The sequence below is a fragment of the Rhynchophorus ferrugineus genome, unplaced genomic scaffold (assembly GCF_030347505.1).
Source record: "Rhynchophorus ferrugineus isolate W39M unplaced genomic scaffold, kcgeb_rfMv2 rfM5, whole genome shotgun sequence".
Lineage (NCBI taxonomy): Eukaryota > Metazoa > Arthropoda > Insecta > Coleoptera > Curculionidae > Rhynchophorus > Rhynchophorus ferrugineus.
The window spans coordinates 24,923,747-24,937,841 of record NW_027472584.1 but is presented as its reverse complement, the minus strand read 5'-3'; the positions used below and the strand labels follow the sequence as shown (position 1 = coordinate 24,937,841).

Genomic DNA, 14,095 nt, shown 5'->3' with positions numbered 1-14,095 from the left:
GTCAGATTCATGGAAATAATAATGCATGTTTACCGGCTGAAAAGAACGATATTAAAATGAATACGTTTCCTTATAGCAGAGGTTTTTAGTTGGCGGGTATCTACAGGGTTATACAGGCACAAGAATGCAATTAAACGTTTATAAAACAATTTTATTCACATGGAACTATACAGGGACTCATTTATTTGATTGCATCACCGTATTCTACTGATGTACATTCGTATTAATTTAAAATTTTCTAATATTAGGTGCGTGACAAGATAATCCAGGTTTTTGGCGTATAAACAATAAATTGGAAAGAAGCGTTTCAAAACGTTATATGAAATATGTCAATACACTGTCACTTTTGGCGTGTTCTAATCATTGTCCAGATCTATGATAATCAACCCGTTTTATATTACATATAATACTTATATCAAGAGGTTCATTTAATAGTTCCTAATAAAAGAATAACTAATTTGTCACTTTTTGGAAGAACGCTGATGGCTGTTAAACGTTTTCTTCTAACGAGGCCAATTTCTGAACCGGATAATAATTCCTCAAATCAAAATCACATATCAAAAATATAGATATATAAAGACTATAGAGTATTCAGAATAGTCTTCAACAATGAAAACATCTATAAAATCATGGACCTCAAAAACTGACTCAAAAAGTGGTGTTACCTTTAGATCATCTTTAGAATTTGAGCATTTTGAATGAGACGACCTAAATACAAGTGATACACCAATAGCAACATATTGGTAGAAAAGTAAAAATTCCACAAAAGCTAGCTATTGATTAATGATGATGATGATGATGATGATGATGGGCATTTAATTTCGTCTTATCAGTAGTCTAGAATTAATTTTTAAATAACAAACTAACAGTGTGGCTAACCAAGCATCATATTTACTTGACAGAATAGTGTGTGACTTTTTGGTGTTCCAAATCACCACTCCAGGTCCATATTGGTTAGTTTAGAATTATGAACAGAATAATACTGATAGCCGTTATACGATTTCTTCTAACTGGCTCACTTTAATGCAAGACCAATTTCTAAACCGGATATTCAAGAGGATGTCACCTTATTTGAACGTAATCTAGGACTTTTTAACGAAGACACTGCAAGCTACCTGTGTTTAAAAACGTAGATTCCTTTTTTCAGTACCTAGGGTATTAATGATGTTTTGTTCTATTATGATATGGAGCATCAGTTTTTTTTAATTTGACCAATGTGTTATAAATGATCCTTAACCTTAAATCTCATTAAAGGTTTATATTAATTGATGAGAAACGAGATAACGTTTAACCCTGTAGATATATCCACAAATGATGAAACGAATTTCAAATGTCAACAATTTCTCATTACACATAAACGATGTTGTTTAATGGGAAATGTGTCATTAGGTGATGTACATCATATTTGTGGTTATGACCCGAGTGTTGATGCATGTTGAAGTTGAGAAGATATTCAATGGGCATGTGTTAGAGATGTATTCATTTTAATTTCCAGTCGGAAGAGCGATTTGGGCCGAATTGGAGGCCTTCCAGGCGCAGCAAGTCGGAGGGACCGCGTCGGGCTATCGATCCCGAAACTGATCCTGGGGAGCGCAGGAGAGAATCCGATTCTGACGTGGAGAATATGGTAAAAGATAAGGTCGTTTTCCTTCTCTCCAGATTTAATCATCTCCCATCAGTTAGAAGTCCGCTAAAAATGGGATTTTCGTACGATACATTTGTTGTATACTTGACCCAAACTCACTCACCATTAATTGTTAGATCCTGGTCAAGTGTACAGCCGTGTGGATTTAGAATATAACCACAATATCTTAGAGGATCTTTCATATTCACCCTCACACTCCCTTATAAGTCCGAAAGAACTTCAATGGCTATCAATACTTAATACGTTTCATTCGGTAATCAAGTTAGATTTCCACTTTTTCATCTTCCGCAACATTATTATAATTCCATAATATAATATCTAAAAATTTTACATAAATAAATGCGTTATATTCTAAATTCTACATGCATCACAACATATATTTACCATTTACTAACCAAGCTAATAAAATGTGTGTATATTACATTCATAAAAAAAATATGAATTCATTTTATTATTATACTAAAAGATTATTTTATTTATGAATGTATCTCTAACCAGAATAATAAGACAAACGTGTTTAAACCATAATATAAATTATCAGGGGCGAGAAAACGGCCTTCTTCGCAAGGCTATATCGAAAATTAGCACCGAATATCGAAGACAATTTGCTTGGCCACCAGGCCATACCTCACGTAAAGATGAGGTTGACGGAGCCCCCCGCAAATCTCAATCTATGGGTGCTCTCAAAGCTAATGCTAATGCTATGGTGCATAAAAAGAGAATGGATAATGAAAATAGAGATGGTAAGATCGGAAAGCCGTTTTTCCATCGTTCTTGGAATAATTATTATTCCAGAAATAAAATGCACATCACAATCAAGCCAAATGATATTGCTTTAATATCGTTCTTAACTAGGTGATAGCTTTATAAACTCGCTCATCAAGTAAATTCTCTATTTCAGAAAATACTTTTCTCTCAGGCATTTTTTCTTAATTTTGCTACCATTGTGTATTTTGTTTGTGGGGTAATTCTTAATAAACTAATCTAAGATTTCTACTGATTTTGTCCCTCATAGGGGTAACTACATGTAATCTATTGAATTATATTGTCCATTATCCTCTAAAAATATCATCATATATTATATTAGAATACCAGCACCTTCGCCATTTCATCTTTAATTAGGCTGCATTTTTTCTTAGTTCACATAACTTATTGTCATTTGAATATGTAGTAACCCCTGTAAGTATTAAGGATATAAATGTGTCACAGTAAAATTTCATATAAAATTTACATTTAGAAGATAACTTTCTATGTTGTATCTTGTAAACAAAAAGGCATCTTCTATCTACTAGTGTTTTAAGCTAAGAAAATTGTGGTTTGAATCACTATTAAGTAAAATTCAAACATATATTTTCAGCTAGCGAATTGGAACCTTTAGTAGATGATCGGTCAAATCAAGAAAAATCTAAAGAAGAATTTAACAGTGAGTATAAAAAAAAGTTTAGGCCATTTAATCAATACCAATATATAAATGGGCGCTTTTCATCAAAACGAACAGCCGCAATCGAAAATGTACATAAAGATTTTTCTGCAGACTTGGATAACGATTCTTCTTGGTACCGCGAAGTTGTTGAACTTCGTAAAAAAGCCGGAGAGTATAAGGTAAGATAGAATTATACCTAACAATAATGTGCCAAATATCTAAAAAGAATTCGAACTATACAAGGGGCAGGTGCAAAGAATCGAAAAGGTTCCAATGAAATAATTGTACAAACACCATGATTCATCACAATATTGATCAACCATATCTGTGTGCCACTACCAAGAAATTATGCGAATGTTTATTTTCAGTGCAAATATTTGATTTCTTTTTAGACAATTTTTTTATATTTATTTTAATTATTCGTAATAAAAGGAAGTGTAATAATGTTATCATTTTTTTGTAGCATAGAGGCTGGGGATCAGAACTAGCTCCAGAGCGACTATCTGACATTTATAATAAGCAAATAGAGCTATGGGATCAAGTATCTCGAAGAAGCTCTTTGTCTGCTCTGTCGCTAGCTTCCCATATGACCAACAAATCGTACACCAAGGAGGATAAGGAGGAAGACAATAATCGAAAAAGCTCACCCACTAAAGCTTATAGGAATGCTGAAAATAATGCTAGAATGATTAGAGACATAATTCGTCATCATTTAGAGAGAACTACAGGTGGTTCTGGTAAAATTTATCCCGACATTCTAAACGGTAACTATATAACTCTGTTATTATTGCAGAACTAGATGGGTTAATTCTATCGCCCACTAGGGAAAAATTAGAACCCACTATTCCTCGTAAAGATGACGACTCTAGAGGATCTCAAAAAAATAGTCCTAAAAAAAGCTCGCCTTTAAAAACCACTGCCAAACGTGGTAGCCAAAAAGGAAAACAAGGTATAGTCTATTCAAAGTTATTTTGTACATGCGTCATCTACTTTTGTAACGTCAAAACGTCGAAATGTTGCCGCATCAACTCTGAGTTTTAGTTCAGTTTGGCTTTGACACACAACAAAATTCTAATCTAAATAAAATAATTGAACAAACATGTCATCAAATACAATTTATTTCAACATTTTAGTACATCTAAAAACTACACTTAATTATACAGCCACAATAGTTTATAGGTTAGACCTATAACTTCTTATCATTATTGCTTTTAAGAATTTTGCATACGGACGACTTGGACAGACTCATTCGTTTACGGGTTCGAACTAATCAGACAGTATTGTATCTCTTTTTAACTAGAATAAAAAGAAAAGGAAAATATTGTTTGATTCTGAAACGAATTTACAAATTACGGCAGGCAATACATTAAACATCTTTTGATGACGTATGTACAAATTTTGTACAAATTTATTTATTTTACTTAATTCTATTTACAGCTCGTTCTCAATCAGTTGGGCCTACCACGGAATCTTCTAATAAAGAAAAGCAATCTCCTAAGCGTCAGTCTAGGTCTACGGTAAAAGAAGGAAGAAAGTCTGCATCTAATACACCTTCCAATAAAAGACCTAGACCCTGTAAGGTCACATATAGCTTGTAGTTTACTTTGATTATTCGCAGAGAAAGAACAGTGCTTGTTCACTTAAATATATCCTCATGATATTGACACATTAAATATTTTATATAGCTTATTATATAATTTGAGTGAATTGTTTGCTCTATCTCTGAGATTTTATCACCAGTGTGTGCCAAGAGTCGCTCCTTTGCTATATCACGTTTCATGTCATGTATAATCATCATTTCTCTTCCCACACCTTTAGCCTGTTCTGTAGTTTCGTGAATGCGTGTGGCTGAATTAAATATGCCCGGAATCATTTTCACTAGATTATATTGAGCTTATTTAACTGCTTTTATACATTATTGATTTTTTTCCCAGTTTCATTATTATTTTATTGGCACGTTTTTTATTTGGTGTAAGCGGTGTTTTGTTCAGAGAAATTTAATGTTTATTATAAGCAAAATGGTTCCAGGCAAAGCTTTATTTTTGCATTCAATGGGTATTTCTAGACGCTCTGAGCAAATGCCAAGTGTGATGTTGTACTGTAACAAATGTTTCGGGTTTTTTAGCATCCCTGAATACATCCCGATCTAAATCAACTTCGGTAGTAACTAAAAACGAAGACGATCGATTGGCGAAATCAAATAAAAATAAATCATTAAGTACAGTAGACTCATCTAAGCAAAACAGAAAAGGAAGTCAGGAAGGTAAGATTTCATTGAGGCACGATACTTGGCACACGCAAATTTCTTATTGCCACTCGTTTCTTCTATTAATAACAAGATTATAAGATCAGCTCAGCGATCATTTACCTTAAATTATTTTACAATAACAAACCATTAATATATAAACACACAATAAAAAATCTATATAACTTATATATTTTTTCTTGTTCTTAAATCTAAATAGATACATCAAAAATGTAAATGAACCTATGAACTGATCTACAGCATTTAATTAACGTCGACAAAAATATATGCGTTTAAGTCAGTAAATGTACCGCTTCAAATATGTTTTAAAAACAACGTTAAGTGAAACAAATTTAAAGATATTTGATTTAGCTTCTGAGCAACCAAAATCTGAGCAAGTCGCTGAGGAAACTAAGAAGAATCAGGAAAACGAACAACCGGAAAGTATAGAGTATGAACCAGTAGTCAAGTCTCCTCCTGAACCTACAAGGGTCAAGTCCCCAGAGCAAATAATTATGAGATCTCCAGATCCAGTGAATTGGACTGTGCCTTTGGATACTGGGAAAACATTCACAGTCACTCAAAACGTCAGAGATGGTAAAGTACATTGTCGTTTTACCATTAAAACGTGATAGTTATTGATTTTCTTTAAGGCGACCCAAGTAATCGTCCTCAGAGTGAAGTGAAGGTCTGGACACCCCCTGATGTTCCTCCACCAGTAGCTCAGTCTGCTCCCCCGACATTAACTGAGGGACAGGCAAGCTTGTCGTAGGCCATAGGGTATCCCGACTTATGCTTAATCCATATTCGATTTGATTATGTTGCTTTAGGTATGGATCTAGCCGGAAAGCATTAATTCGGGCTAAGGCAGGGCCATTACTGCACAGGTACCGCTTATTAATATTGTAATCGTTGTAAATCTCTATCCGAAGTATTTTCTACTGTATTGTAGTCCTTGTTTTGTTTCAGTATAAGACTTCCATCCTCACAAAAAGCCATTACCATAGTCACAATGACCTTTATTCCTGGTCAATGAATCAAAATAGTGAAGATTGTGTGATAACCGAGACCGCATATTGTTTATACACGAGTACTGTGCCATTTTCAACAGGGTAGTAGCCAAAAAAAACTGAAACAGTTTTTGTGAGCGGGGTACATTTAGACATTTAGCTGTCCTTATTTAAGCCGTATTTAAGCCTTTATATACATAACTGCTTAGGTATATGTTTCATGCTGTCCATATCTGTACCGAGTCCGTCAAAAAAATCATAGCAGGAAATATTTCTTTCTCTATAAGTTTAGCCAAAGTGACATGTAATCCTACGTCCCATTTTTTACAAAATTTTGACAAACTTGTGATCTCTTATCAGTGCACTCGTGTTTCTGCCACAAGAGGTTATACAAACAAACTATGGTTAAAATAATATTCATATATATTTTGTGTAGATGCGTTTGCTTGCATATTTTCTTGTTAATTTAGTGTACATCGAACGCACTTATTTATTGATATAAAACGGTAAAGAGTTATATAAAGTTTCTGTTAAAACTATGATGTTTTATTTTACTCTCCCATACCACTATTATCCTTCAGTTCAACAATCGTTACATTAAGAATGAAAACGCAATTATTCCATCACTAATCACAATTTATTTAAAATTAAATCGAAATATTATATACATAAGTGTACATTTATTTCACATTTAACACAAGACAAGTTATATTAAATATTGTTTTTCTTTAAGTTCTATTAAAAAAATAGGTGGTTAATCTATCTTATGTGGTAAATATCACAACATACCATAATGTATGTATTCTATATGTACGATAAATGTAATAAGTCATTTAAGGGTGCTCTTGAAAATAATTCTGTTAATGCATAATTTAATGTAAAATTCTTATTGAAAAGCAACCCTAAAGAACTTAAAATACTCTGTTCAGTCACTGTAAATATTTAAATCCCTAAATGTAGATGAAAATAATAAATAGTGTATAATAAACTAAAATAAATATAAGAAGATTAAAAAGCCTTCTACACTGGAATATTATGAACACATTTGCTTGCTGTGGTAGATTTTGTTTCTAAACTCACAACGATTTATCACCAAAAACATTATTTACCATTATGGACCACATTGTAGGAACAATGGCAGTCAGTTTGTGACAAATTTGAATTATTACATACAATAATAACCCTCCTAAAAACTGCCAGTCAGACTTATGATATTGTTTTTCTTAAGTACACATTAGTAATTCTATTAACTAAAAAAGAATACAGCATAGTCAATTTACCTTTTCATATCATACTACTGTGATATCAGTATCCTCATCATCATCTGCCATACTGCAAGTTAACAAATCAGTACCAGATAAAGAATGCATTACATCAAATGGAGGACTCAACACTAAAAAGGAAAGTAAGCGCCACATTCACAAAAGTAATGTTATACTTACATTTGTAGGTTTTGAACTGACCATTTAAAGAATCAGAACTAAAAAACTGTGTATCTAACTGCAGAGTTTCTAGTTTAACACTAGTCATTGGGTCATCATCAAGTACTGGTGGTGTAGGTTGAGGTGGATTTGGTAATATTTGAATTTGTTGAAGTCGAATATCTTGCATAGAAGGCATTATTAATTGAGATGTTTCTAACTCTGGAATGAATGGCATAACCTATAAAAAAGATATTAATAATCACAATTAACCTTATCTGTCTTAATATACCTTATTTCCATCCGGTCTATGTGGATTTCGACACCCCCTACATTTGCAGTCTATACAAGCTTTACTTTCAACATAACAAGGACACCTTTGTCCACAACATGTAAGTTTACCAGGAGTTGCTGTGGCATTTCCACATCTACAGCCTTTTTTAGGTTTTGTGCATGGCTTCTTAAATACTGCCTTGAAATAAAATTCAACTATAATAAAAAAAACATTTTAAAAATATTTTACCTTTTCCATATATTCCTTTGGTTTGTTGCTATTTACACTATTAATACTATTTGAATTATTATTTGTACTATCCTTTGGTTTTCTCTTAATTGTTATTTTGTTACCTGATCCAGGATACACAACTGAATATAATGAAGTTCTATTTTGATTGTTTGGTATTGACGTTTTTGATAAATCAATCTGAGATTGTTGTGTGGGTACAGGGAGGCTTTGTGGGCATACTGAGTTTGTATAAACACAAGGTAAAATTGAATATGTTGTCTTGGGTAAACCACCCTTACTTTCATAATCATCTTGAAACAAAGCTCCTTCATTTATTAGCTGAATTAAATTGCTTGCTCCCCTTTCAAAACCTGTACCAGGCTGACTAGCTTGAAGCTTAATACACTTAAATATTTTTGAATGGATAAGATTTAAGCACATTTTTTTGTACATTTGCATTAATATTCTTAAACTTCTATTCTCACTATAATCTTTACAATCCTTACAATTTTCACATTGAGGTTTTATTTTTTTCCTGCCTCCTTTACATCTTCTACATAAATGATGTTGACATTGGGCTTTACTTGGTGTTAAAGGATCCACCAAAAGCATGGAACAAACTACACAACACAATGAGTTTCGAAGATATGGAACCAATCTGTATAAATCTTGCCAAGTTTGTGGGTTTCCAGGTTCTGACTTCAATATTATCTGTGTTGTTGTTACATACAAATTCGTTGAGTTCATTCTTGTTTGTGTTGAAGGCCTGTCTTTTGATGTTGAAGACATTTTTTTGCAATTTCTAGGTTAGAAGGAAAGTTTCCAGCGTCCAAAATGTATCTGCAATTCCAATAAAGTAAACTTTTATTTGCTGATCTGTTGCAAAAATACTCTATTATTATGAGTTAAAGAGGTATAGATTTAACTCAGTCAAAATTCTAAAATTGTTTTATAACTGATTATTTCCAAAATATTTTGATTCTTTAAACAAAATACACAGCGGTGTTGCCAAACTTACTTCTTAAAGAAATATCTGAATTCAATAAAAAAAAATACAGAGAATATAAAATATCCATAAATATATCTAAGATTTATACTATTAATTATAATACATGACAATCCAAAAATGTTGGAATTAATGCATATGTAATATGTAAGCTTATATGTTTATTTAAAAAATTTAATGCGCCATCTGTTAAAACAATATGAAACTAAAATGTCATATAAATAATAAGGTTATATGAGTTGTCATTCACAAAAACAAAATGTATAAAACAAGATTATAGCTATAGTGCTGTATAATTTGTGTTGTCATCTGAAAAGAAAATAAAGATTATTTTATCTAGAGAATTTTCAAAAATGTCAAAATGTGGGAACCGTCAGATTTAACCGAAAAAAAATTTAATGCCGAAACACAAAGTAAGATTTAAACATAACAAAACATCATTTATCACAGCAGTAAATTTTAGGGCTGATTGGTGAAACTCAATTGCATAAATTTGGGAACTTTATTGAAAATTTTACTCAACAAACAAGAGAAAGAAAACATCAGTTTACAAATGTTTGTAGTATTACTGCTGAGCCAATATTTTTGAGTGTAAGGTACTTTACATCCGTCATAAATAAAAGGTTAATTGTTTATTTCCAGGAAGAAGTAAATGAAAGTGTTTCTGTGTTGCATTTAACTCATTCAGATAATAAAACACTGTCAAAAATATTATGCACTCTTGCTGGAATATGCCAGGAAATTGAATTATTAAAAAGAGATGCTATTGAATTATATAAACCCTTTCTATATTTTGAGGGATGTATGGTATTTGTAATTACTTATGTAAATAGTACATTTAATATATGTTTTAGCATTTAACAAAAATGAAGAAAATCTTAAATCAATTTACAATATTATCGAACCATTACAGAAAATCCAAATATTTGTTAATAGGAATAGTGATATAATTATTTTGATACTAAAACAGCTCAGTAGTATATTAAATAAAGGTTTTTATATATCAAATACTACACCATCTTTTTCAGTAAGAAATATAAGTTAATTGTAGAGTGTTTCAATGTTATAATGTATTTTTTAGGAATTAATTAATTTACTTGGAGATTTATTAATTTGTTTATTGAAGTTTGATGCTTTATTAGACCAGCAATTATTAAAAGACCAGTGGCTTTTATATAGAAGAACTTTAAAAAATGTATTACACAACAACGTAAAATTCAATTTTGATATAAATGAATTAAGATCACTGGATGTAACTTCAAGTGTTCTTGAGTCCTCTTTATTATCAGGAACAATATTAAAGGTAAATAATTCATAAACAGTAATGGATGTCACTATTACTATTTTTTAGAATTCCATTGAAAAGTGCCTAGAAAATGATCTAATAATAGATATAAAAAATTGTAGCCTTAATATTGAATTCCAGAACTTCTTATTATATCGACTTAATGAATTAGAAAAAGATGAAGACAACATTTTTTATGTAGACATGTGGTTACAACTTAATGTTATTGTATCATTGTCTTACAATATTTTTGGAAACAGTGACAAGAAAATTACAAAAAGGCTTTTGGATTTGAATAAAAAGGTATTACTTTCATTCATTGTGACAGAGCAAAGAAAGTCATTGCATATTAGATTTCAGCATGTACACTTATTGGTAATATAATGTGGTACCCTGAGCATTTTTTACTAAAACATGTTCAATCGTTAACTAAACATATAGATGAGAAGAGCATTGAGAGTTATAGACTGAATTATATTAACATTATGGTTCAAAATTTTCCTAAAGATACAAATCAACTCTGCTTTCAGGTAGGTTTTTAATGATAATAGTACTTTTACCTTTAAACATAACATGATTATTCCAGGCTTGTCATTATTTAATAGATTTGGAGAAAAAAATTAAGATAAACACAACTAATTTAAAATTAAAACAATTACAAGATATAAGTGTACTATTTTTTGATGGTTTAAAATTATTAAGAAAAGTTAATCATTATGTAACTTGGATTATGAATATACACAGTGATAAAATGTTACCAATAACCAAAACAGTTCTGAGTTGTGTGTGTCAGCTTGTTGAAATATTAAAATGTATTTTTTTAGCATTTGAGAAAAATATGTTACTGGTGTGCTATTTAATTGTTTTAATATCTCAACATTTACAACATAAAGCGCTATTGATACTAGCTACTTTAAAGGTACGGTAACTAGTTATTTTGTTATGGTAATTCTATAAAGTATGTTTTTATAGAAAAATCAAGTTCAAGACAAATCATATAAAAAATTGCAGTTGGATATATTATCCGCTCTGAATGTTTGTGAAAATTCTTTGAAAGGTATATGTTTTAACTGTATATATCTATTTTTTTTAATGATTCTATTATACCCAATTTTTTTTAAATAATAGTTTGTGTTAAACCCTTATGGCGTATGTTATAGGCCCGAATACAAAATGGAGAGTTTTAATTGCAAATCTGGCGCTCTCTGCGAGTGGTTTAACAGGAACATATGTATCAGAGATACGACAGGTATTAACACAACTAGACATTATTACTAAATATTCTACATTAGTGCAAGAATTTTGTAACTGTTCAGTCTTATACTGGCATTATAACTATCTCCTGCCAGTATATTGCAATAAATTAATTTCCACAAAGGCCAACATCAAGAGATACTCAGTAAGCATACATATTTTTACGTTATTTTAATATAACTGATTATATTTTAGTTGATATTAAAGGCATTAGCTGATTGTGAGTCCACTTATGACGCGGTTAATAAAATACTACTATCTGATTTATATGGGCCTATCAATCAAAAAATAGAGACAAACTTACGACTGCAAACTCATTTACATTTGCAATTGCCACCGTCTGATCCGTTTCAAGATTATTCCTTAATAAATTTCGACAAATATCTGCCTTCGCCAATTAATAATTATTACAAAAGCATTAGAAATGAAACGGAACACTATTTAAGTGTAATGTTTTATAATTTAACGACAGTGGTATTATATGATTGGAAAACTTACGGCGAAATGAGAAGGTATACTTATGTTGTAGTTGTGTCTAATTATATACATTAATATATTTTAGATTGGCTTTGTTCCAGTATGGTTTAGAAAGTGTAGATGATGATCTACCCATGCAAACATTAGACCAAGGATTGGATGTTCTTGAAATAATGAGAAATATAAACGTATTCGTTCAAAAATATTTATACAATTTAAATACGCAAGTATTTATTGAAGAATCTAGCGATAACAAACATCTCAACTCCATAAATATATCTCATGTAGCCAATTCAATTCGAACGCACGGTATAGGTATCATGAATACCACTGTAAATTACACCTATCAATTTCTAAAAAATAAATTTCGTGTATTTTCTCAGTTTCTATTCGACGAACAAATAAAATCTCGCTTATTAAAGGATTTACGATATTTTGTTGAACATAAAAATGAATTTAACCATATGTATCCGTACGAGAGGGCTGATAAATTTAATACTGGCATTAGGAAACTGGGTACGCCAGATGGAGAAAGTTATTTGGATTTATTTCGAAAGGTTATCACACAAATTGGCAACGCGATGGGATATATACGATTAATAAGATCTGGTGGGAATAGATGCCTAGCGGAAGGTACATGTTTTATACCTGATCTTACTCAAGTAAAAAAATTGAAGGAAATTAGTGAAAACGAGACATTCAACGATATGAGTAAAAAGGCAACAGATTCTTTAATGAAAAATCTAGAGAATTTAACGGATAATTTTGAAAATACCACCGAGTATTTTAAGCTTTTAGTAAAAGGCTTTTTAACTCATTTTCGCAATCCTAACAATTTACATCTAAAGAACTTTTACATTATCGTACCACCTTTGACAATCAATTTTGTTGAGCACTCTTTAACCTGCAAAGAGAGACTATTTAAAAAAAATAAAGCCAATAGTGCCTTCACTGATGATGGATTTGCCTTAGGTAAATTAGACACTTAGTTTGTGACATGTTACAAATGAAACACGTTTTTCTAGGTCTAGCATATATTATTGAACTACTAGATCAAGAGAACCATTTAAATTCACTACACTGGTTTGAATCGGTGCAGAAAAAGTTCTCATTGGAAATAGCTAACATAGATAAACAAATTTCATTGTCCAATAATGATGACAGGAAATTGAAACAAACACTGACTTTAAGCGAAAAAAGAATTTCTTCCTTTAAAAGGGTTAGTATATAATATTTTAACCAGAATAGTTGTAATAATTGTCAATTAATCTAGAAGGTTGTATTAATTTAATATCAATTTATTTATTATTTTAGGAATTCAAACTCTTAGAATACAGTTATTGCAGCGCAAGACTATTTTTTCAAACATAATTGATTTGAATATTAACATTTGCTCATTTGTTATCTACATAGAGATTTAACACTAACTGACTATATTACTGCAATTATAAATATATAATTTTAGGAATCCAAATTTTTGGGCTATTTTTGCAGACATAATTATTTTGAATATTTGTTATTAATTATTTTCATTGTTCAATATAAGCGATTGTATGAATAATTACATAATGAAATTATTTTTTTGGTCGATATTTATTGTTAATTTCTTACTTATATTATACAATGTAAAAGGTATATTTACGATGTTCATTTGTTGTCTGAACACTTGTATAGAGCTTTATAATCATTTGTTTAATAAAATTATTTGTAACTAAGTTTTGTTGGCGTTTTAAATTAACCTCTAGTTGAAGTTACCTCTCTACATAAATTAATCTGAGAAATATATGCAATATTATGAAGTAGATTTTTTTTTAAAAGTAGTAT

At 30.7% G+C, this 14,095-nt stretch overlaps 3 protein-coding genes across 20 annotated transcripts in view; 2 read left to right on the top strand and 1 right to left on the bottom strand.

Annotated features, from left to right (window-relative positions):
* LOC143197763 (uncharacterized) overlaps positions 1 to 6,859 on the top strand; it is a 55,369-nt gene extending 48,510 nt beyond the window's left edge. For 4 of the 16 annotated variants that reach the window (XM_076406482.1, XM_076406491.1, XM_076406479.1 and 1 more), the window contains 11 exons: positions 1,496 to 1,639; positions 2,187 to 2,388; positions 3,003 to 3,068; positions 3,144 to 3,247; positions 3,532 to 3,805; positions 3,862 to 4,017; positions 4,506 to 4,643; positions 5,194 to 5,331; positions 5,686 to 5,910; positions 5,967 to 6,200; positions 6,283 to 6,859. In XM_076406482.1, the coding sequence (XP_076262597.1) occupies positions 1,496 to 1,639; positions 2,187 to 2,388; positions 3,003 to 3,068; positions 3,144 to 3,247; positions 3,532 to 3,805; positions 3,862 to 4,017; positions 4,506 to 4,643; positions 5,194 to 5,331; positions 5,686 to 5,910; positions 5,967 to 6,085 (1,566 nt within the window). In that variant the 3' untranslated portion in view covers positions 6,086 to 6,200; positions 6,283 to 6,859. Of the gene's footprint in view, positions 1 to 1,495; positions 1,640 to 2,186; positions 2,389 to 3,002; positions 3,069 to 3,143; positions 3,248 to 3,531; positions 3,806 to 3,861; positions 4,018 to 4,505; positions 4,644 to 5,193; positions 5,332 to 5,685; positions 5,911 to 5,966; positions 6,201 to 6,265 lie in introns of all 16 variants that reach the window. The other 12 variants (XM_076406490.1, XM_076406486.1, XM_076406476.1 and 9 more) reach the window with 11 other exon arrangements.
* Positions 6,860 to 6,934: 75 nt separating this feature from the next.
* On the bottom strand, positions 6,935 to 9,391 carry msl-2 (male-specific lethal 2). 3 transcript variants are annotated; one of them, XM_076406470.1, is made up of 5 exons: positions 9,268 to 9,391; positions 8,268 to 9,089; positions 8,037 to 8,216; positions 7,766 to 7,985; positions 6,935 to 7,716 (listed from the first exon to the last, which is right to left on the bottom strand). In XM_076406470.1, the coding sequence occupies exons 2-5, from the start codon at positions 9,036 to 9,038 to the stop codon at positions 7,613 to 7,615; spliced, it is 1,275 nt and encodes a 424-aa protein (XP_076262585.1). In that variant the 5' UTR covers positions 9,039 to 9,089; positions 9,268 to 9,391; the 3' UTR covers positions 6,935 to 7,612. The 3 variants fall into 3 exon arrangements, with proteins under 3 accessions (XP_076262585.1, XP_076262588.1, XP_076262586.1); XM_076406473.1 differs by lacking the exon at positions 9,268 to 9,391 and having other exon boundaries at positions 7,371 to 7,509; positions 7,604 to 7,716; positions 8,268 to 9,253; XM_076406471.1 differs by lacking the exon at positions 9,268 to 9,391 and having other exon boundaries at positions 7,382 to 7,516; positions 7,604 to 7,716; positions 8,268 to 9,253.
* A 95-nt stretch (positions 9,392 to 9,486) lies between these two features.
* SWIP (Strumpellin and WASH-interacting protein) lies at positions 9,487 to 13,986 on the top strand. The gene is made up of 14 exons (XM_076406469.1): positions 9,487 to 9,668; positions 9,719 to 9,846; positions 9,898 to 10,057; positions 10,110 to 10,282; positions 10,337 to 10,558; positions 10,607 to 10,843; positions 10,894 to 11,070; positions 11,127 to 11,459; positions 11,513 to 11,597; positions 11,701 to 11,939; positions 11,990 to 12,306; positions 12,357 to 13,243; positions 13,297 to 13,490; positions 13,586 to 13,986. Exons 1-14 carry the CDS (start codon positions 9,617 to 9,619, stop codon positions 13,640 to 13,642), a joined length of 3,261 nt encoding a protein of 1,086 aa, XP_076262584.1. The 5' UTR covers positions 9,487 to 9,616; the 3' UTR covers positions 13,643 to 13,986.
* The last annotated feature ends 109 nt before the right edge of the window (positions 13,987 to 14,095 follow it).

Excerpts from the sequence above, each read along its gene's own strand:
- msl-2 (XM_076406470.1), bottom strand. The coding sequence starts at position 9,038 with ATGTCTTCAACATCAAAAGACAGGCCTTCAACACAAACAAGAATGAAC. Across the intron at positions 7,986-8,036 it reads ATAGACCGGATGGAAATAAG|GTTATGCCATTCATTCCAGA; the intron begins GTATATTAAGAC and ends TCTTTTTTATAG. Across the intron at positions 7,717-7,765 it reads TCAGTTCAAAACCTACAAAT|TGTTGAGTCCTCCATTTGAT; the intron begins GTAAGTATAACA and ends TTTCCTTTTTAG.
- SWIP (XM_076406469.1), top strand. The coding sequence starts at position 9,617 with ATGTGGGAACCGTCAGATTTAACCGAAAAAAAATTTAATGCCGAAACA. Across the intron at positions 9,847-9,897 it reads CTGAGCCAATATTTTTGAGT|GAAGAAGTAAATGAAAGTGT; the intron begins GTAAGGTACTTT and ends GTTTATTTCCAG. Across the intron at positions 10,844-10,893 it reads TTTTGGATTTGAATAAAAAG|ATTTCAGCATGTACACTTAT; the intron begins GTATTACTTTCA and ends ATTGCATATTAG.